This window comes from Coenobita brevimanus, chromosome 40 (genome assembly GCF_032717465.1).
Source record: "Coenobita brevimanus isolate Jiangsu-jjx chromosome 40, ASM3271746v2, whole genome shotgun sequence".
Lineage (NCBI taxonomy): Eukaryota > Metazoa > Arthropoda > Malacostraca > Decapoda > Coenobitidae > Coenobita > Coenobita brevimanus.
In genome coordinates this window covers 65,568,563-65,592,438 of record NC_136993.1, presented here as the reverse complement: position 1 = coordinate 65,592,438, position 23,876 = coordinate 65,568,563, and the positions used below count along the sequence as shown (strand labels likewise).

General features: G+C 42.9%; 1 protein-coding gene across 1 annotated transcript; it reads left to right on the top strand.

The window, feature by feature from the left end:
• The first annotated feature begins 1,291 nt into the window (after positions 1 to 1,291).
• On the top strand, positions 1,292 to 23,119 carry LOC145397174 (ionotropic receptor 93a-like). The gene is made up of 5 exons (XM_080270371.1): positions 1,292 to 1,405; positions 9,550 to 9,815; positions 17,368 to 17,505; positions 20,212 to 20,398; positions 23,114 to 23,119. The coding sequence occupies exons 1-5, from the start codon at positions 1,292 to 1,294 to the stop codon at positions 23,117 to 23,119; spliced, it is 711 nt and encodes a 236-aa protein (XP_080126497.1).
• The last annotated feature ends 757 nt before the right edge of the window (positions 23,120 to 23,876 follow it).

The window sequence follows — 23,876 nt, the reverse complement described above, 5'->3', positions numbered from 1 at the left end:
CCTTGTCACCTTCACAGAATGCCCGCACCATCGCGATACACATGGTGACAATTGTGTCAATCTCCCTAGTACTTTGAGGATCCATGGGCCAGCAACCCTGGGCTGCGGGGTGGCACCGTGCATGAACAGAGCCCCGCACATCTGCGCCCCATGGCCCGGTGACGTCAATAGCCTCGGGATCCTTCAATGTCTGTTGGAGACAGAACACAACTGACTCGCTCTCGCACAATGAATGCTTGAGGCCTTATGAAGTGGGAGCAATGATTCCAAGGCAGTGTACAAATACATCGGCTCCAGTGTCCTGGCACTTTATGAACCCATACCCAGCCCTGATGTTGTACCACTTCACTGTGCCCGAGATGGTCTGGGCCAGTGGCGACTGGAGACCTGCATTATTAGCCCCCCCTCAATGGGTCGAAGGCTGGAGCAGGTGAAGAAGCCATCACATGGTTATGTTGCTACCACTGATGCTTCACCGGAACTATCGAGTTCTCCACTGCTAAAAGTGATCTCTTTAATAGCAGAGAAAAAATACTGTATCAGTAGCAGTGTGTTATAGTATGGCAGTGCTTCCAAGAAAGACTGTATATTCATCTACGATAGAAATTTATTTTTTGTGCATAATTCTTGGTTATCTTCATTTTCCCAACATAGAAACCAGGACTGGGGAGGATAAATAGATGGAAAGATGATGATGGAGTTGTAAATGATATAGCATCATGTACTCTGAGAGTGTTTGATGGGAGAAGAAATGCTCTGGAGGGATGCATGAAGTTATGCGAAGATGATAAACCTGTAAGCATAAAGAATCTTTAATATTTTGACAGTGTTTCCAGATGGGACTTTACTTTCAGCTATAATATAATAATAATAATAATAATAATAATAATAATAATGATAATAATTATCATCATCATCATCATCATCATCATCATCATCATCATCATCATCATCATTATCATCATCAACATCATCATCATCATCATCATCATCATTATCATCATCATCATCATTTCCTTTCCCATCCTAGGGCAGGGTGAGTAGTAGCAACGTCCAAACAGCCAACTCTGCCCAATTCCGTGGGCCACTCTTCCATTCGTTCAGCAGTCAATAAAAATAATAATAATAATAGTAATTATTATTATTATTATTATTATTGGACAACAAATTCTTTCCAAGGGCTAGATGAATTAGATGACTATAAAATCTACAAATGTAGCCTCTTAATTCTAAAAGTGTTTCCAGATGGGATTATACTTTCTCCTTTGAACGCTCTGGTCTTAAATTCATCATGGCCACGCCTATCATAACACCCAGTTGGCTGAGCTTCTACCACCCTTTGAGTGGCCTAGTGTGGATCGGTGTATTGGCTTGTATGCTGACTGTCTGCTTCACACTCGTCAAGGTAAACATGCAAGTGGTCAGGCATGGATGCAACCAATATTAGTAAGAACAGGCAGCAGACATGGGTTCTTATTTATTCATTTATTACTTCGCCCGGTAGGAAGATGAATGTAGTTTTGAATGGTGAGTTGCTTGAGGAGGTAGAGTGTTTTAAGCATTTAGGGTGACATGTTGCTGTGGATGGAAGAATAAATGCAGAAGTGAAGTTTTGAATGAATGAAGTAGGAAAGGTGTATCTATCTATCTATATACCTAGGCTGCTTCCCCCAAGGAATGGGAGGTAGCCAAGACAGGACGACACACTCCTCATTTACTCATCCATTCAAACACATTCATTCGCATCTTGGCCTCAAAGGGGAGAACGGACAGATCTTCACCGCACCACACCGCACAAGGGTCAACTGCGCAATGCAATCAGTGACATCCGCAGCAGGGCCCGACAGCAGAGCTGGTTTACCCCTGCCACATCATAACAGACCCATCCCCTTACCCACACCTGACCTGACTACCTGATCAGACCAAATGCGGGAGTATATCCCCTCAGGGCTGCGACATCACTTATTCGTTCACAATTTCTCTCCATTTATTTGTCACGCACAGCCACTCTTCCTTGCTCAACAGACATCCCTCTCGCATCCAGCACTCTCATCACACTGTCCATCCATCCTATTCGTGGTCTTCCTCTCAGCCTTACGCCTCTCACATCAGATCTAGTTATCTTTTTCACCAATCGCCCATTATCCATTCTCTCCATGTGCCCAAACCATCACAACACCCTCTGCTCAACTCTACCAGCTATCTCCCGAACAACTCCAGTTCTCCTTCGCACTTCATCATATCGCACTTGATCCATCTGCGACACTCCACACATACTCCTCAGACACCTCATCTCCATTGCATTCAAACTTTTCCTCTCTGCTACACCCATATTCCATGTTTCAGCCCCATATAATGCAGTCGGTACCACAACACCCTCATACAGCCTTCTCTTTACATCCATTCTAAGCAAACGACATCTAAACACTTTTTTCATTCCTCCCAGCACCTTTCCTACTTCATTTATTCCAAACTTCACTTCTGCATCCATTCTTCCATCCACAGCAACATGCGACCCTAGATATTTAACACACTCCACCTCCTCAAGCAACTCGCCATTCAAAACTATATTCATCGCCCTACCATCTACCAACCTCGTACACTTCATCACTTTACTCTTATTCTCATTTACTTTCAATTTCCTCCTTTCACACACCCTTCCAAACTCCTCTACCAACTGTCTCAATCTCTTCTTTGAATCAGCCACCAGTGCTGTATCATCTGCAAATAGCAGTTGCTTAAGATTCCACTCTCCACCATCGACATTCACCAGACTCAGACCTCCACCTAAAACACTTGCATTCACCCCTCTTACAACACCATCCATATAAATATTAAACAACCAAGGTAACATCATATCCCTGTCGCAGCCCCACTCTCACGGGAAACCAATCACTTACAGCAATTCCCACTCTTACACACGCTCTACTATTTACATAAAACCTTTTCATCCCTTTTAGAAACCTACCATCAAGTCCATACAATCTTAAAACAGTCCACAAAGCCTCCCTATCAATTCTATCATACGCTTTCTCTAAATCCATGAATGCCCAAAACACATCCTTGCCTTTCACTAAATACTTTTCACACACTTGTCCCACAGTAAACACCTGATCCACGCAACCCCTCCCTCTCCTTAAGCCACACTGCTCATCACCAGTCACTCCCTCTGTACCCTCTCTAACTCTCATAATTAACACTGTACCATACACCTTACCTACAGCACTCAACAGACTTATACCCCTAAAGCTAGTACATTCATACATATCACCCTTGCCTTTATACAATGGGACCACACAAGCACTTGCCCAGTCAACTGGCACCATACCTTTCACAAAGCACACATTCAACAGTCTTACTAACCAGTCAACAATAGTCACTCCACCACCCTTCAGGCATTCCACAGCACACCCATCCATACCTGCAGCTTTCCCTGTTTTCATCTCCTTTATTGTCTTCTCCACTTCCTCCTTTGTGATCAAAGAATCATTCAAGTCTCCCAACACATTTATTCCCTGCACCCTTCCATCTGCCACAATCTCAGCCACCCTTTCCTCCTCTACATTTAACAATCTTTCAAAATACTCTGCCCATCTCTTCCTTACTGCATCTATCTCAATTAACATCCTTCCATCACCTGCTTTTATTCGCTTTTCCTTCCCAGACTCTCCCTTTTGCACCCTTTTCACCTCCTTCCAGAACATTTTCTTATTCTGTTGAAAATTCTCAGTCAGCCGCCTACCCCACCTCTCATCTGCTGCCACTTTAGCATCACGCACAGCTCTTCTCGCCCTATTCCTCCTTTCCTTATACCTCTCATATGACACCTCATCCTTCCTCTGCAGCCACACTTTATATGTACGTCTCCTCTCAGCCACAGCCATACTTACTTCCTTGCACCACCGTTCACTTCCTTTTCTTACACCACCACCCACACATCTCACACCACACACCTCTTCTGCATGCCCCACCACAGCACTCTTAAACAACTGCCATTCCTCCTCCACACTGCCATTTTCTTGATCTTTCACTGCGTTCCACTCATCTTTCAATTTCTTCTGATACTCTATCATTTTCTCTCTTTTATCCAACTCACTCACTTTCAAAACCTCCCTGCCGCACCTAACCCTCCTAGCTCTCACCCATCTCATACCTACTCTTAACTTTCCCTTCACCCTCCCCTCTCAGAACTCTCACATCCAACAATCTTCCTATTACATTCCTAGACACAACCACATTCCTAGACACAACCCTTCTGTCTCACCCATGTATACTGATAAATACCTTTCTTCTCAAACAGCATATTTCCAATCATCATCTCTCGCTCAACACTCATCCCTATCATTCGTTCCCCATTTTCATTTCTTCCAGGCACACCATGCATACCAACTACGCCTTCAGCTGCTACATTTCCCACTCTAGCATTCAGATCTCCCATCATTACAACATTCACATTCACTCCAAAACTCTGTAGACACTCATCAACATCATTCCAGAAAGACTCCCTCTCTTGTTCATCCCTTTCACTACCAGGCCCATATGCACTCACAAACACCCACAACTCCCGTTCAAATTTCGCTTTCACCCACATCAGTCTCGATGACACCTCCTTCCATTCAATCACACACTGCTGTACTTCCGGACTCACTAACAAGGCCACGCCTTCTCTTGCCCTTCCTCTATCAACACCAGACAATCTTCTAGTCACACTTCCAAACATAGACTCACCCTTCCCTTTCATCTTCGTTTCACTCAAAGCTAACACATCCAACTTGCTTCTCACAAACATTCTCCCAGTCTCCTCCCTTTTAGCCTCAATCATACTACATCCACGCACATTCACAGACCCAATCTTCAGAGTACGGAGATAACTCAATCCCCCATCCCTTTCTCTGGCCTGCCTCTTTTTAGGAACTAAAAAACAGAGGAGGGGGTCCCTAGTCCCCTCACCCCATCCCTTTTAGTCGCCTTTTACGACACGCAGGGAATACGGTGCCAGTATTCTTCCTAACACAACCTGGCCGCAGAGTAGTAGTACCACTCCATAGTGCGGCCAGATTGTGTCCCCCCCACCACAGGGGGGGTAAAATATTTGTTTCATTGCAACTGTAATTACAACTGTCCTTGGATGATGTCACATTTATGCAGTGAAAAACTTAAGAATATATATTACTGTTTTTATACAATATTTCCCTAAACATTTCCCTGAAATACTTATTAACCCCTTACCCGCGGGGCGTCACTTTTATGACGCTCGGGCGCAATGGATCATACCGCACGGCGTCACTTTTGTGATTCTGTGTTATTTTGAATTATCCCGGGCTTTCAAGTGGTGGCTTGTATCATCTATCAGTACTGCCAATGTCCAACACTAGTCAGCACTCCAAATCTCATCTGTACTGCCATCCATTGTTGATATTTTTGCCATTTTCCCCCATTCCTGACTCCCCTCCCTACCTCCCCTCCATTACCCTGTCCTCTCACCTCCCCGGCCACACTGCGTTAAGCAAATCTCCCCTGGATTTTTCCACAGATTTCATCCATTGAAATAAACCCTATGCCCTATACTTATACAAAATAATATATACCCCAAAAAAATAAGGTAAGTGATAGTGGTATACACCAGGAATTGGCTAATTATCACCTGACAACACCTCACATGCATTCATTCGCTACATTACCACGGTAATTTCCCCTTTGAATTATGCCTTGTAATCTATTTCTGTAATAAAAATATATATCAGAAAGGAAGGGAGAAGCCTAAGTGACATTTACATTCACCTGGAACTACCTATTTCTTTATGTATTGCCGAGATTTTCTACCAATAATTTATTAGCATGTAAGTTACCAGCTGTCAGCCCCATTGTCACTGTCAACCCTTGCCTTCTCAGATAAGCCGCGCCATTTAGTTCCTTGTCCTCCTCTGTGGTCAAAGCATGTTGCACTCGCACCCCGCCATTTCTGCCGCTTCTGCGCCCATTGCAAAGGACCCCGTGACCTCTACACCCAGAAAAGCTCGTGGGGCAAGCAGGAAAGGACTAAGTGACTCTGCAGTGGAACGTGAACTAGCCGAATTATCAATGGTGATGATGGATAGTGACTTTAACCCTTCAGGGGATTCGTGTGATGAGCCGGGTGAGGAAATCGTGCCAGAAACTATTAGTACGAGTGCTTCAGTGTCCCAAGTTATCCCTAGCTCCAAGGGAAAGGAGCCGTTAGTGCAGCAAGGGAAGGAATTTGGGAAGGGAGTGAAAAGGCGATGGGTTAGCCCCGGAACAATGGCCCCGCATGACCCAGCCCACCATGAGTCCCGAGTTGATTCACCTCCCCATTCCCCAAGCCTCACTTCACTCATTTCTTCCTCTTCTTCTGCTGAATTTTCTCCATAGTCTTTGTCGTCGGAGTCACCACCAGCATCAACAGTGAAGGCAGGCCGTAGAGGAAGTGGTAAATCCCTGACCCGTAAAAGTAGAGTTGCTAGTAGAGTAAGGGCTGCTAGTGCTGTACGGCAACCCAGGATCAGTGCAAGTGACCTCGAACCTGATAAATCTGCCTCACAGCACCCTCCACCCTCACCCACCCTACACCACCACGACAGGGAATCCTGGACGCCTTCGCGTGGACGGAAGGGTCCGATTTTGTCCCTGAACATCCCGATTTTGACGAGAGTTCCTCAGGAGTACAGCCTGCCTTCACTCTTGACGAGGATGCTGAGTGTGTGGACTTCCTTTTGGCCTTCCTCGATGACGAAGTCATGCAGCACATATGTGATGAGACCAACAGGTATGAATCACAACGTGCTGCAAGTGGTACAGGTGCAGCCAGGATGCAACAGTGGTCCATGCTGAGAGTGCAGGAGCTGTATGTGTTCTTCGCCCTCATGCCTCTCATGCCACACTCAAAGAAGCATGAGTTGGAAGAATACTGGTCCATGGACCCCTTACTACCCTCACCCACCTTCAAGAAGTACATGGCCAGAGATTGCTTCCGGAACATCATGGGAAACCTACACTTTGCCAACAATGATGTACCTTCCCAAACCGACCCACTCTGGAAGATCCGGGAGATTCTGAGCAGAAAGAAAGATAAGTTTATGTCATTCTTCCACCCCTTTCAGAAGGTTGTCATTGACGAATCCTTGGTTTTGTTCAGAGGACATCTTAGGTTTGTGCAGTACATTCCAAGCAAACGCCATCGCTTTGGAATCAAGTTCTTTGTACTGTGCGACTGTAAGACGGGGTACATCCTTGACTTCGTCATTTATTCAGCCAGCACTATCGATCTTGTGTAGTGAAAGTGCTCCTTGAAAGGTATTTTGGTGGGAATCATGTGCTGTATACAGACAACTATTATACAGCACCGAAACTTGCCAAGTACCTTTCAGAGCACGGCATCGGCTCGTGCGGCACTGTGAAGAGTAATCGTGCCCACTTCCCTAAATTCCCAGAGGCAGGAACCTCGCAGCGAGGAGACGTGCACCTACGCAAGTCTGAGAAGATGCTGGCAAAACGGTGGCATGACAAGAGGGTCGTGAACATGCTCACCACAGTACATAAGGGGGAAATGACAGACAGTAGGAAGGTCGACCGTAGGACAGGCGAACCTGTGAGATGATGCTGTGTTAGACTACAGTATCAACATGCGGCTGGTGGACAAGTCCGACATGATGATTGGAGAGATTGACTGCCTCAGGAAGAATACTAGGTGGTACAGGAAAGTTTTTCTGCATCTCATAGACATGACGATGGTGAACGCCTTCATCCTGTACAAGATGAAGGTCAAGCCACCCAAGTCCTTCTCCCTGAGGTTGTTCGCCAGGACTTGTGTTCAGCAGCTGCTTGAAAGATATGGTAGGGTGACAGCAGCAACTCCAAGGCGCCATCCGGTAACACTTCCCGACAGACTTGAGCAGAGGGCGTACATGGATCGGCACAGACTTGTGCAAGTGCCTGCCACAGGCAAGAGGAAGACTGCGATCCACAGGTGCCAGGTGTGTGCACATACCACCCGACGCACACCTGAGCACAAACGCACCTCTTGGCAGTGCGCTGAGTGCCTGGTTCCCCTCTGCGTTACCTGCTTCTTTGATTACCACGGCCAGAAGCAGTTCTAAAAGTGCAAGTGGGAAAGGAAAATAATGTGTAAATAATGTGCAAATAGCAAGTGAAAGCAATGGATGTACAGTACATATGATTGAACGGTATAATATAGCTTTATGTTACTGAAAGAGACAGTGAATAACATAGTGTAAGTAAAATAGAAGAGTAAATATTGAAAATACAATAGAAAATGTAAATAGAAATGTAAGTAATTAGTAATATAAGAATATGAGTACAAATACTTGATGTTATAACAGTGAAAGTGAATCCGTGGCTCTCTACGTATTTTACTGAATGAAAAATTGAAAGACTTCAGTGACAATAAACTAGTACTACTGAAGGAAACTTATGGATAGAGACTCCAGATATATATAAGTGTTATATAGTTATAGAAATATAAAGTGTGAGGGGTTTTATGAATAATAAACGACAGAATACCAACAGCGAACTAGCGCAAGTGGGAAGGTCATACGCGCTCGTAATTTTCATTGCTTTCACAGTGTGTTTTTTTTTTTAAGTATGGATCCCAAACTATTTGATAATCATAGAGAAGTGTTTATAGTGTTTATATCTGGCTGTGGTAATCATATTACGGGTTGTCAGGAAGTGTAAAGTGGAGACCTCGTTACCCAACGTCAGAGGTCTCCACAGGTCCTACGGTAATCGACGAAGGCTCAACAAACATCCCAGGAGATAGCTGATGTTATGTGCCATAAGCATATTTAATTTTAATATGCTAGGACTAATAATTGATTTTTGGCAAATATTTTTTGAGAGTCTGTCGGAGGGAATAACCCCGCGGAACACGCAAAACATTGGGAAACATGCCCGTGGTGTAAGGGTTAATGGTATGGCTGAGTAGAACGAAGGTTCGGATTATTACTTGTCATGCCCAGCCCCCTCTACAACGCCACTGTCGTGTAAGTAGTAGAGTACCTTAAACTTGTTGATTTCATGAAACCACTGCATGGCATTATTAATGAATTCTTTCATACAGTTATATTCCTGTCTCTCTTTTTCAGGGTACCAAGAACTTTAGCCATTCCTAATCAGATTAACTATTTGAGAATATGAATAATCCATCATTCCTTCATCGCAAGCAGTATGTGACTATTCCAAGGCTTTTTCACTATTTCAGAGCGTACAGTATGTAGCCAAAAAATTTCATTGGGAATTGCAGAAAAAGAAAAAAAATACCTTAGGAAAGTGGATATGTCAAGCAGCTCAAGGAAATAAACAATAAAAAAAAAGAGTATGACTGAAATCATTGGGATTATGTGATTTCCTGATGGTAGGGTGTCTGATGTCCGAAGGTGTGCTTTTTTCATGGCTGGTATTGTCTAAACCATTCCACCGAGGAAACATTACTACTCGCCCCCATGATTCAATAAGGAAACAACTTACTCATATCAGTGTACATATAATAATGTGTCTATGAATGTTTTACAGATCACGAGGAGAAAAGTGTGGCAAACGCAGCATGGAGTGCTGAGTACTGGGTTGGTGGTACTGGAGTCTGTGGGCACCCTGTTGGGTCAAGGACTGTATGGCCGCCTATCAACCAGCCAATCCAACCACATCCTGGTCGGCACCTGGTTGTTCTTCAGTTTGGTGGTGGGCACAGCATATCGCAGCAGCCTCATCGCCTCCCTCACCCTCCCCAGGCTGCCTCCCAGACCCGAGACAGTTGAAGAGCTGGTCAAAGCAGTTGACAGGTGAGATATTGATGGACAAAAGTTTGGACGCACAGATGTTGAATTAAACTGAAATTTGAGTCAGTGTTGGGTCCTTTTTATATTTATCTCCCAGCTCTGTCACTGCATCCAAGTTTTTAAACTCTCTCATGATTTTTTTTTTTGTTTTCCAGTTAACAGACACATCACACTGTGAGTTACTTTTCTTCCAGCAACTTGTGTTTTATTCATATCCAACGATGCATTACTTTCAGACGTGACTGTTCACAAGCAGGACAGCACTGAAGAAATTTACAAATGGTGTTCTCAAGTACCATGTAATACATCATGCACATAGACCATACTTGAAATATTCCATCCCTCAATATACAGTATATCTCCAACGTTACTTTTTTGTTTTACTTTTGTACTGATCTTTTGTACCTAGGTATATAAATAGACTTTTTTACTGACCTCTCTTGTAACCTTACTCACTTCCACATGCATTATTCTTCGGAGACATCACTGCTATACAGTCCTTCAGTTATGCTCTTTCCACTGTCTATCTTAACCTGCCGCATCCTGGCAGATTTTTCATTAATGACCCCCCTACCCCCTCCATCCCTTAAGTTTGGGATTTTTTTTTTTTTTTGCTCAAACCTCTGCTTTCTATGAGGAACATTGGAAAATACCAAAAAATATGCTCACCTGAGCTTAGAAGTGCACTGTACAGATGTCCCTCCCCACACATGGTACCGTGTGCTCTGGAGCTGCGCTGCTGCTCTCACTTTTTCTATGGTAGGGGTAACTATTCCAAACCACTCAGAATAGGTAGATATTTGATCATATGGTACGAATTTATATGTAGTACAAGAATATATTGGTTTTTACACACTTAATATAGGCAATATAAGCATTGTTTCACTCAGCAAAAACAAAAATTTCTGATTTCTTACACCAATGACTCACTGTTGTTTCAACTTACATTCTGTTTTTCACCATACTTAATACTTTCCCACAAAATTACACTACTTTCCACCTTATATAACTGTTACCACATATTTTTACAGGCCTTACTGCTATAGTGAGCGTCTTATATTGCAAAATCACACAGTATCAGAAATGTACTAAGGTGTGGTATTCCCGGAATCAGGGCTCCATGCACAATCCTACGTTGCATTAAACACACTCGTACCTCTTGTCTTTTCTCTGAGTGGTTGGTCTTACTTTCGAGGGACAGCATACATGACAGCAGCGCTGGGTTCTAGAATGGTTCGGTTGAGGAGGAATGATGCTGGGGAAGTGGCATTCGGTGAGGCATAGGGGAGTCTGCCTGGCAGTGGCGGGGTGGGGACAGTGGTGGGGCCTGTCCTCTGCATATTGGAGATTATTTCCCCGGACAGCTCCCTCACAAACCCCTCAAAGGTCTCTGAGGCACCTGTAGTCAAGGCGTGGAGGTAGTGGGCGTTGAGGACCGTAATGTCCAGCAGGTGGAAAAAAAGCTTTTTGTACCACTTCAATGTTGTCCTGGCACATTCTACACTGGAATCATGGAATCAGACTAGTCAGCCTGTCTTATGTTGACAGTGTAGTCAATAACTGACTCTTGTTTCCAGACGTGTAGCCTCCTCTCTCTGTGGTAATCAACAGAGTAGGTGCAGTGCATCAGGGGGCAGTGTACCGTCAACAGGAGGAAAACTTCCCTGTTGTGGTTCCATATGGTGATGAGGATGTTATTAGCTTTGAAAAAAAAACACCTCATTCTTGTCGAGTTTCCTTCCAACCTCGTCCATATGCTGACAGTTTTTCTTGACTGTGCCACAGACTCTGGTGTCATGAAGGTGGAAGTACCGAGCAGGAAGGGGGCAAGTATACCATTTTTCAAGGTACAAGATGTGACCCCGATGAAGGTACTCCTCAATCATGGTCTTCACCACAGACCCTGAGAGTCCAGTGCTCTGATCTTTTGTTATGTCTGTCTCTGCACCTGTGTCTTGCACATAACCAGTCTTACAGTCATACATAACAAAGATCTTGAACCCAAAACGGTGTCCCTTGCTGGGTATGTACTGGTGAAAACAAGTATTGCCTCTCCAAAACACGAGACTCTCACCTATGACCAGGTCTCTATAAGGATAGAAGGATGAGCAGAACTTTTGTTGCAGGTGATCAAAAACCATCTTTGTTCTTCTCATTCGATCTGTGTTATTAGCATTAGCAGGGTCATCAACATCGTAAAAGTGGAGGTGGCTCAGAATTTGCTGAAATCTATTCCGACCAATAACTTTCCCAAAGAAAGGTGTGTTTATCATTGGGTCCATAGACCAATATGACCGAATTTGTCATTTCCTCACAATACTCATCAAGAGAATATGAACATGTCACCTGTCACGACTGGGTAGTTATATTGCTGGGAGTGCCTGCTTGTTGAACCTTCATGCTCGTTTTGGCGGCTCTGGCTACTAGTGAACGTGTTGATTTGGTCCACTAACCGCTCCACAAACTCCTTGCTAAAGTATTCGTGGAAGAAATCCATACTGGTGGAGCCTGCATGGAGGCCAGGTGCGATACAGCCAAACAGCCACTCCTCTGTGAATGGTGAATGATGGGAGAGAAATCACTCCCATCTTCTCAGTCCCACGACACACCACCGTCTCCAGCCTCGTTTCCATCATCGCCTTTGTCGGGATGGGGAGGAGAGGGTGGTGGGGGAGGTTGGGAAGGTGGAGAGTGACGTCCTTCCACTAGCGCTCCTCTTCCCTCTCCCTTTTCCCTTCTTCTTTCCCTTCCCTTTCTTTCCTTTCCCCACATCATTGGGCTGTGGGGAGGAAGTGCGGGAAGTATGCGGGGTGAAAGAGGTGCCGGGGAGCGGCTGCTCCCTACCTGCTTCCTCCCCAGGTGCACCAAGTGCTCGCCTGGGAGCTGGCTCCCCACCACGACCACCACTTTCCCTTTCACTCACACCTGCCCCACCACTTGTGCCATCCCTAGACAAAGCAATTGTTCCATACCTTATTTTCCTTTTTGCCACCTCTTCAGCTCCCCGCAGTGAAATCCTCTCCTTCCGCAACCACAAGGGAACATCCCGACCTACTGTTCCGTCCTCATCCGACCCTTCGTCCACAGGCTGGAGAGAGGTGCGTGCACGTGGTTGGGATCCAAGCATGCTTTCCCTAGCCCTGCGATACATTACATACTGCACCTTCCTTGGTGGCAGTACCTCCTCATCACTGCTGCTTGTTTCTTCCTCCAGTGCCACATAATCCTTGTCCTCCACATCGTCATTGATTGGGATATTGCTGTCACCTGTGAAGGCATCAAGGGCGGCTTGAATTTTGTCATTGGAGAGACTGTGGCATGCCATGTCCTGACTGGATCACTGCTAACATGCGAGTGACCGAGACAATGGTGTGCAAAGGTCATGTGGGGTTGGGGAGTGTCATCGCCTCTCAGTGGATAGAGGAAGGTCTCTTGCGTATACCTACCAAAAATCGCCCACGAAACTTGAAAAATGTGGAAATGACAGACCTCGAAATTGCATAAGGTACCAGTACGTCGTTGGATCTCAGCGTGAAAATAAGTTCTGATGTACCATACACCGACGGGACACGGTGGGTTAATACATGGACCAGATCTGTACATCTTTTGACACTGTGGAAATGATCTTGTTCATTGCTTATCAAATATTTAGACAGCTGTTTAATATTGTCATTATTATTCTGCATACTACAATATGATAAATGCAAGGAATGTGCAGTAATTGGACGGTATAGAGAAATGCCAAGAAAAACAATATAGTTCTTTCATTTTAACTTGACACAGCTTCTTGTCCATTTGTAGCTTATTTCACGAAATGCAGTGGCAGAAACAGACAATACTATGTCTTACTTCCTTTCTATAGCTCTTCATCGTGACTGGATCACATGTTGCAGTTAATTTACTGTTACAATTTACCATTCAACATGCAAAGATGACACTATTAGGCCAAGCTTATACCTATATCCTATATACCTAGGCTCCTTCCCCCAGGGAAAGGGAGGTACGACACACTCCCCATTTACTCATCCATTCAAACACATTCATACGCATCTTAGCCCCAAAGGGGAGAAGGGACGGATCCTCACCACACCACACCGCACGAGGGTCAACTGCGCATTGCAATCAGTGACATCCACATCAGGGCCCAACAGCAGAGCTGGTTTACCCCTGCCACATCATAATAGACCCATCCCCTTACCCGCACCTAACCTGATTAGCTGATCAGACCAAATGCGGGAGAATAACCCACTAGGGCTGCATCATCATTTATTCGTTCACAATTTCTCTCCATTCATTTCTGTCACGCACAGCCACTCTTCCTTGCTCAACAGACATCTCTCTCGCATCCAACGCTCTCTTCACACAGTCCATCCATCCTATTCGTGGTCTCTCTGTCAGCCTTACACCTTTCACATCAGATCTAGTTATCTTTTTCACCAATCGCTCATTATCCATTCTTTTCATATGCCCAAACCATCGCAACACCCTCTGCTCAACTCGATCAGCCATCTCCCGAACAACTCCAGTTCTCCTTCGCTCTTCATCTTTTCTCACTCGATCCATACGAGTCACTCCACACATACTCCTCAGACACCTCATCTCCATTACATTCAAACTTTTTCTCTCTGCTACACCCATATTCCATGTTTCAGCCCCATATAATGCAGTCGGTACCACAACACCTTCATACAGCCTTCTCTACATCCATTCTTAGCAAACGACATCCAAACACTTTTATCATTCCTCCAAGCACCTTTCCTACTTCATTCATTCAGAACTTCACTTCTGCATCTATTCTACCATCCGCAGCAACATATGACCCTAAATACTTAAAACACTCTACCTCCTCAAGCAACTCACCATTCAAAACTGCAGTATATTCATCCCCCTACCATCTACCGACCTCGTACACTTCATCACTTTACTCTTATTCTCATTTGCTTTCAATTTCCTCCTTTCACACACCCTTCCAAACTCCTCTACCAACTGTCTCAATCTCTCCTCTAAATCAGCCACCAGTGCAATATCATCTGCAAACAGCAGTTGCATCAGATGCCACTCTCTACCATCAACTCACCAGACTCGGACCTCCACCAAAAACTCTTGCATTCACCTTCTTTACAATACCATCCATATAAATATTAAACAACCAAGGCGACATCACACATCCCTGCCACAGCCCCACTCGCACGGGAAACCAATCACTCACAGTATTTCCCACTCTTACACACGCTCTACTATTTACATAAAAACTTTTCACCCCTATTAGTAACCTACCATCAAGTCCATACAATCTTAAAACAGTCCTCAAAGCCTCCCTATCAATTCTATCATACGCTTTCTCTAAATCCATGAATGCCCAAAACACATCCTTGCCTTTCGCTAAATACTGTACTTTTCACACACTTGTCTCACAACAAACACCTGATCCACGCATCCCCTCCCTCTCCTAAAGCTGCACTGCTCATCACCAGTCACTCCCTCTGTAACCTCTTTAACTCTTTTGATTAACAATCTACCATACACCTTACCTACAACACTCAACAGACCTATACCCCTAAAGCTAGTACATTCATACTTATCACCCTTGCCTTTATACAACAGGACCACACAAGCACTTGCCCAGTGAACTGGCACCATACCTTCCACAAAGCACACATTCAACAATCTTACTAACCAGTCAACAATAGTTGCTCCACCACTCTTCAGGCATTCCACAGCACACCCATCCATACCTGCAGCTTTCCCTTTTATCATCTCCTTTGCTGCCTGCTGCACTTCCTCCTTTGTGATTAAAGAATCATTCAACTGTCCCAACACATATATTCCTTGTACCCTTCCATCTGTCACAATCTCAGCCACCCTTTCCTCCTCTACATTTATCAATCTTTCAAAATAATCTGTCAATCTCTTCTTTACTGCATCCATCTCAATTAGCATCATTCCATCCTCTGCTTTTACTCACTCTTCCTTTCCAGACTCTTTCTTTCGCACCGTCTTCACCTCCTTCCAGAACATTTTCTTATTCTGTTGAAAATTCTCAGTCAGCTGCCTACCCCACCTCTCATCTGCTGCCACTTTAGCATCACGCACAGCCCTTCTTGCCCTATTCCTCTTTTCCTTATACCTCTAATATGACACCTGATCCTTGCTCTGCAGCCGCACTTCATATGCACATCTCTTCTCAGCCACAGCCATACTTACTTCCTCGCACCACCATTCACTTCCTTTTCTTACACCACCACCCACACTTCTCACACCACACACCTCTTCTGCATGCCTCACCACAGCACTCTTAAACAACTGCCATTCCTCCTCCACACTGCCATTTTCCTGATCTTTCACTGCGTTCCACTCATCTTTCAATTTCTCCTGATACTCTCTCATTTTCTCTCTTTTATCCAACTCACTCACTTTCAAAACCTCCCTGCCACACCTAATCCTCCTAGCTCTCAACCATCTCTTACCTACCTTTAACTTTCCCTCCACCAGGTACTGGTCAGACATACCTCCACCCTCCCTTCTCAGAACTCTCACATCCAACAATCTTCCTGTTACATTCGTGGACACAACCACATAGTCCATCAAAGCTCTATCAACAACCCTTCCACCCTCCTGTCTCACCCATGTATATTTATAAATATCTTTCTTTTCAAACAGAGTATTTCCAGTCACAATCACTCGCTCAACACACAACCCTATCAATCGTTCCCCATATTCATTTCTTCCAGGAACACCATGCATAGCAACTACACCTTCAACTGCTAAATTTCCCACTCTAGCATTCAGATCTCCCATCATTACCACATTCACATTCACTCCAAAACTCTGGAGACACTCATCAACATCATTCCAGAAAGACTCCCTCTCTTGTTCATCCCTTTCACTACCAGGCCCAAATGCACTCAACAAACACCCACACCTTACATTCAAATTTCGCTTTCACCCTCATCAGTCTCGATGACACCTCCTTCCACTCAATCACACGCTGCTGTACTTCCGGACTCACTAACAGGGCCACACGTTCTATTGCCCATCCTCTGTCAACATCTGACAGTTTTCCATTCACACTTCCAAACATAGACTCACCCTTCCCCTTCATCTTCGTTTCACTCAAAGCTAACACATCCAACTTTCATCTCACAAATATTCTCCTCTCGCTTTTAGCCTCAATCGTACTACATCCACGCACATTCATAGACCCAATCTTCAGGGTACGGGGATAACTCAATCCCCCATCCCTTTCTCTGGCCTGTCTCTTTTTAGGAGCTAACAAACACAGGAGGGGGTCTCTAGTCCCCTCACCCCGCCCCTTTTAGTCGCCTTTTACGACACGCAGAGAATACGGCGGCAGTATTGTTCTTAACACAACCTGGCCGCAGAGTAGTAGTTCCACCCTGTAGTGTGGCCAGATTGTGTCCCCCCCCGGCACCGGGAGGGACACAATCTGAAATAATAATACTTGTATCTTGACGTTAAGTTTTAGTGCTATGTTAATCTAGGGGCCTCAGTTGTAATACTAATTAAATACTTTTTATTCATACATTTATTTCAGAGTGACAGTCGAATCTTTTGGTGCTGCAGCTAGGGTATTCTTTGTTAACTCTGAATCAAGTGCCTTTAGAGAACTTGGGAACTTGATAGTCATGGGAGGAGATCTCATGGATGGACTCAACGCAGCTCTGAAGATGAAGTGAGTTGGTTTAACCTACACTGATACCCGTATAACTCACTGCATAATTGATTGGTATTTGGGAGATACACTGACTGACATGAGAGAATAAAAGTTATTGGGTTGCTTGAATAATACATGAGAATATTTTATGTATGTAGAACGTTTTTCACATAGATTTGCAGTAGAAAAAAAAACGTGCTGTATATGAAAAAATGAAAAATAAAATCAAAGAAAAAAAATATTAGCATTTTCAATTATTTTGGGGTGCTCTACTTTACGTACCATATATTGTACATCGTCTTAGTTACTGTCAGAAAAGTTATTATATATTTTTATGTGTTCTACTCTACTGTACGTGTAAGCATCAGATCCCGTTCCTTGAGGCCCAGCAGTCCCACTATGCACTGTACCATACAACTCCACATGTCACCACTTTGGCTGTAACATCTGCCGTCCATACTGAAAACATGCTAAGCCTGTCTCATACAGAATTGCTGTATTGGTATAAATGAGGTTGCTTTTATGGCATGTCAGCAGGTGTTAAGGGTAATTAGTAAAATCTGCTTTTAAGAAAATTCAGAACCATAAACTGATCCTCTTCCCAGCCATGGGTTTGAACCTGCATCCTTGCCAATACTAGACCACCTTTCTACCAACTCAGCAAGAGATAGATAATGTTAACTATCACAGAGGTTCCATTTCTTAAGCCTCATTTATGCGTGCTTCCTCCAGACGGCACTGTTTGGCTTTAGTGAGATCTCTCATCCTGAAGGAGTAAATGGATACCCAATCTGTCCTCACCTGTTCGAAAGATCTTTCCATGCCTGAATGACTTTTCTTGGACACAGTAAGAATATAAAGTCAAATGTCACCGAATTAAAGGTAATAGTAGAACACAGGGGTCTCTCCAGTGCTCCTGTCTATTGTATTTATTATCGAACATATATAGCAGTGATTTCCATGTGGTGTAACTACTTAAAACAATTACTTATTATAAGGAGACAAAGCATAGTTCTGTAGAGTGTTAATATGTCTTGTAATAATGTCCTCAGAAAGATTCCTGGCAATAGTCTGAAATCTAAATCTATGGGAACACGAATTTATAAACTTATGAAGATTTTTTGTTCTATATCTGTAATTTTTATGGTGTATACACATTTTTGCCTATGGCTCTGAATCACCGAAAGTTTGCTATACTCTTTCGAGACTAACTCTTCCAAAATTGGAAGTAAAAATTGCAGCTAAACACACTGCTATGATTTTCCGGAATAATGAAAAAAGTACTTGTTTTATATTTGGTCCATTCCCCCAAAGCAATGTATCTCTTTTAGACACAGGTCCCTATTCCCGCTAGGTAAGGAGGGCTCCTTACCACCTCTCCCTTTGCTATTTAATTTTGAATGTGGCTGGTTAGTATCCTTTTGACTGTAATTCGTGCAGAGTATGGGAATGTTTAAAGGATTTGTTTAAGACATAGTATGATAGTAAGGCGTATTAAGAATAATAAATCGATTAGGAAATGGTGTTAACCCCTACGCACTGGTTGACATGTATAGCCGTCATGAATTTGGGTGCGGAGCAATGCTGGTTGACATGTATAGCTACAAGTGTCTTCCTGCCACCCTTTGAACTTTAACTTATCCTTACTCATCGACCGGACCACCTGGAGACATGGGGATACTTTCATTTGAAAGAGGACGAGTTGATGAGTCTTATGTATCTATTTTTTTCTCTAGCTGTTATAGTTTGGCAGATATTAGGGTTTGAAGTGAAGGTATTTTTTTCCAAAATCACAAAACCCCTGTAGGGAGGAGCATGTGACATCGGGAAACCCCCGGCGTGTAGGGGGGAGCTTTATTAGCCGATGAGAATACGGACCACAATGGCTATTTAAACAGTGACCCCTGCTGCATGAACTAAGTCTGTTACACATCATCCAAAGTGAATTTAGAGTACTATCAGGCATTACAGAAGGCAAATACAACGTGTTCACGATGATTCCCTTTGCACTAAAATATTCATGGTTAGTGGCAGAAATATCTAAACTATGAAACCATGAAGTAAATCACCATAGTTCAAGCTAGTTTTCATACTATATCTGTTCATAATATATCTTATGTTATCATCTGATTATCCCCACACGAGTATATTGAAGATCTTTAGAGAATTAAAAGCAAGTTACAGGTTTTAATAATATCTTCTTACCAGGCTGCATACAGTGATCTGACTATAGGTAGAACATAATAGAAAATGCATCCTCCAAGTAAAGGAATTAGGAGAGGCTTTGAAAGGAAAAGACTTGAAAACTAGAAAATAAAAAGTAAGGTGTTGGACAGCTATGGTTTAATCCTTTCAGCGTCGATATTTCTCTCAGCTGAATAAATATTTCCTATTAAGAGCCAAAATAAACCATTATTTATGTCCATACTTGCAAGAGTAAACCATTCACATTTTCTATATATTAACAATCAGTGGAAAAGGAATTAGGCAGCTAAATTTGAAGGAGAAAAAACATGTAGAAGGTTTGGCATGTGACGAGGTGCTAGGATTCCAGGGGATTGAATGATGCACGAATGATTATGTGACCCATTCTACTGAGCATGCTATTTATATTTCTTCTAGTATCGTATGTGCTGTCTTTATATATCGTACCTCATGCTATTTCCAGGTGTGAAAAGTAATTGGATGAAATTAAACTTTTTTCTCCCTTTGTATTTATTTCAGGAGTGCTCATATTGGTACCCCCATAAACCTGCAGTTATTATCATCCCGTTATTTTGCTAAACTAGACGGCACTTCCCCATTCTATCTAGGCAAGGAACACCTGCGACAGGCTTCAATGGGCTGGCCATTGCCTCATGATGCCCCATACACACCTCAGATTGATAAATGGCTCAGGATTATATCACAGGTGGGTATGATAATTCAGCCTTCTAGCTTAATTTTTTTTTTTTTTTTAACGAAATCACTCCTCATCTGGGTAACAATGACCTCAGATAACAATATTATTAAAAGTCTCTTTGTAGTACAGAGTAGTTATTTATTTCACAAGGATATTGTCTTACATATTCTGTTTTTGCAGTCTCCAAGCATTAGTTGGCTGGTACCCAGAACACCTTAATGCTGACGATTGTAAAGAACCTAAGAACGGCAGAAAAGTCGACTCTAGAAAATATGGAGAAAGGGATACAATACAATATTCCAACACCTCTCAGTGATCATGGAACATATTCACATAATACTAGAGTTAGGCAATGCTACAGCTCATTATCAGTCTTTCATGAAAGGAACTGCCAATGCTAGTAATGGAAGGATCACCATTAACTTACTACCCATTCACAATCTTTGTCAAATAATTAGTCAAGGCATACATAAGCATGATTTGAAGCCCTTGTTTGAGGAAAGAAATCTGATTTTATAATTATTATCCATAACTGGAGGGAACATTCACACCAAGATCAATAGTAGTTCATGTACCATTCGTAACACATTATTTTTCCACATTCTGTCAAATAGGCCTATACCCTTTTCCTTCTTAAAAAAAAAAATACTCATTAGTCACTATCAACATCAAAACAGAAGTCATCATAGTCCCCAAGAAACAGAACGCTGTCACTTTCATTAGTGGAACAACAACTGAACATAAAGGTCGAACGTCAATACATGTATTTCACCTTTGTCCTGAGTACATCTTCATGTTTCAGTCAGTTAAGTCAGTCCCTTGTGAATTGGGTATCATAAAAAAATAAGGACATCCTTCATCATTGCAACTTCACATTTCCTCCATATAAACTCATCCATCATCTATGCATTGGACATTCACAGCGTTTCTACTTCCCTCAAAATACACCAGTTTTTGTGACTTACTCAGACACACCTCCAGCCCATACATCAGCATCTGGTTTATACATATCACCAGATTACTGTGCAGTTCAAACACCTACACTATCCACTTTGCCCACTAAAAACCACTATGCTATTCTCAGCCACACACATAAGCACTTTCAACCATTACCTAGGGTGAACTTAAATATAAGTGGACACTTTAAGTTGCCTCCACCCAAGTATGAAACCATGCAACTAATAAATCTGACAATACAACTTTGGGAAGAATACAGTAGATTTGTTTTCAACTCATATAATGTATACAACATGGCTCCAGTCATCTTTGTAATTTTCTCCATCATATAATTTTGCTATATTACTATTGGCCATGTACAGAATGAAAGCCAGGATTGCTAACCTGGAATCTGTTAAAGAAGTGTTCTGCACAAAGGAGACAAACTTAGTAAATATTAAATATCTGTCTATCTATCTATCTATCTATCTCGTTTCGTTTCGTTTCGTTTTTAAAGGCTCCAACATGCTTCCATGCATCGGCCTTGGTCACCTAATGGCGGTTTCCCATGCTGCACAATCCATTGGAGCCTCCCTGTTTAGTCCCTTAACCCTGAAGTCACACTTGATGACCTCGTCCCATGTCTTTCTCGGACTAAACCTCATAACCCCACCCCCAATATTAACCCTTCTCATCTTCTTCACCCCATCCTCTCCACATGTCCAAACCATTTCAATCTACCTCTCCTCATCACAACAGCAATACACTCCAGCCCCATCCTACCTCTCAGCTCTTCCATCGTAAACCCAACCCCTCCTGACCTTGCACGCAGGGACGCACTACATATCCATCTAATCATTGTCATTTCTCTACGTCTGAGCCTGTGAATATCCTTCTCCTTTACCGTCCGGGTCTCACTACCATACAGCATTACATTCCTAACACATGCTGCATACAAAGACCCCTTAGCACATTGGAAGAATCCTCTCAATGTCAGAAGAGGCAAGAGCTCCCTGAACTTCTTCCAACCACTTCTCACCCTAGCCACAGACTCCCCACCTCCAGCACACAACATGTCTCCCAAATATCAAAACTCTTCCACACACTCAAGAGATCCACCAGCAAGTTCAATTCTTTCACTTCTGACGATCTCCACCTGCTCTACCCGACATACCGTACACATAAAATCAGAATTATCTCTCAGTCTACCTCTGATACCAATACATCTCTTATGCACCCATTTATCACAAACACCGCACAAGATGAAATTACTTCCCACGCCCTTGTGGCAAACTGAAGATGGCCACTCTTCCTCGTCTTTGACAGTACCACCGCCAACCCTACATATCATCAATTTTGTTTTATCTATCTATCTATATCTATCTATCTATCTATCTATCTATCTATATATATATATATATATATATATATATATATATATATATATATATATATATATAATAACAAAATATGGGTTACACACAGTATAGTCTTTACAGAGAGAGAGAGAGAAAGTCCATAGCATGTATATAACTGACTACTGTAGACTTCCCATTGTATTATTATGATATTGCTATTGTATAAATATTTACATATGTCTATATGTCTATTATACATGTAGAGTTATGTTATGTTACAATAATATTACTACAATGACTACAATTATGATTACTGCAATTATATTACAGTATTACCACAATCATGTTACTCTGGCAGTATTATGTATTTCACTTAATTAGCTGACAAAGTGATTGTAATATGAATATAATTTGTGTTTATATGTCGCAGGTATGACAGCTTTGCGAGACCGAGCAATATGTAGACGTTATTATGTTGTGACAATATGTAATAATCACAGACATTAATATATTGGTATTCACATGAGTAACACTTACATCAGTCATGTCTGGTGTACAAGGAAAGTTGAACACATATTCTAGTTCAAGAATGTCGATGTATCACAAACTCTTTAAGCCAGATAATACAGGTATTTCATCAGCATGCAGCGGGCTATAACCAACTTGAGCCAGTTATCTGATGTCATGGAAAACTACCTATGGAAATGTATCATACAAAGACACACCTGTGCACTGGTTGGTATATAACCGTAGGGAAAGCAACTGTAAGGGCAGAGAGCCCGAGAAAACGGTCGGAGATAGAGTAGGAGAGGGTAGTTAGGTGGTTCACGGTTACGTTACGTTACGCTGTCAAGCACATCTTCATATAACTTTGTACAACAAAACTCCATAACCCAAGAGGCGACTATAACTCACCTCACAGTAAAAGAATACCGAGAGGGAAAGTGAGAGAGCGAGAGAGAAAAAGAGATAGAACTTCGCTGCATGTCTCTCTACTCAACCACGCACCATTTTATTAGCAGCGGCCCACACACTCCATGGTGATAGAGGGACAGCCATTAACCAACTCCAACAACCCCCAGCTCTCTCCACCTAATCAAACCCCGTAGCCATGTATGTCGACACGTTCACCCAACTGCGGATAAATGCGTACTGGTGAATGAGTTAATGAAGATTATCACTAATTCCAAACC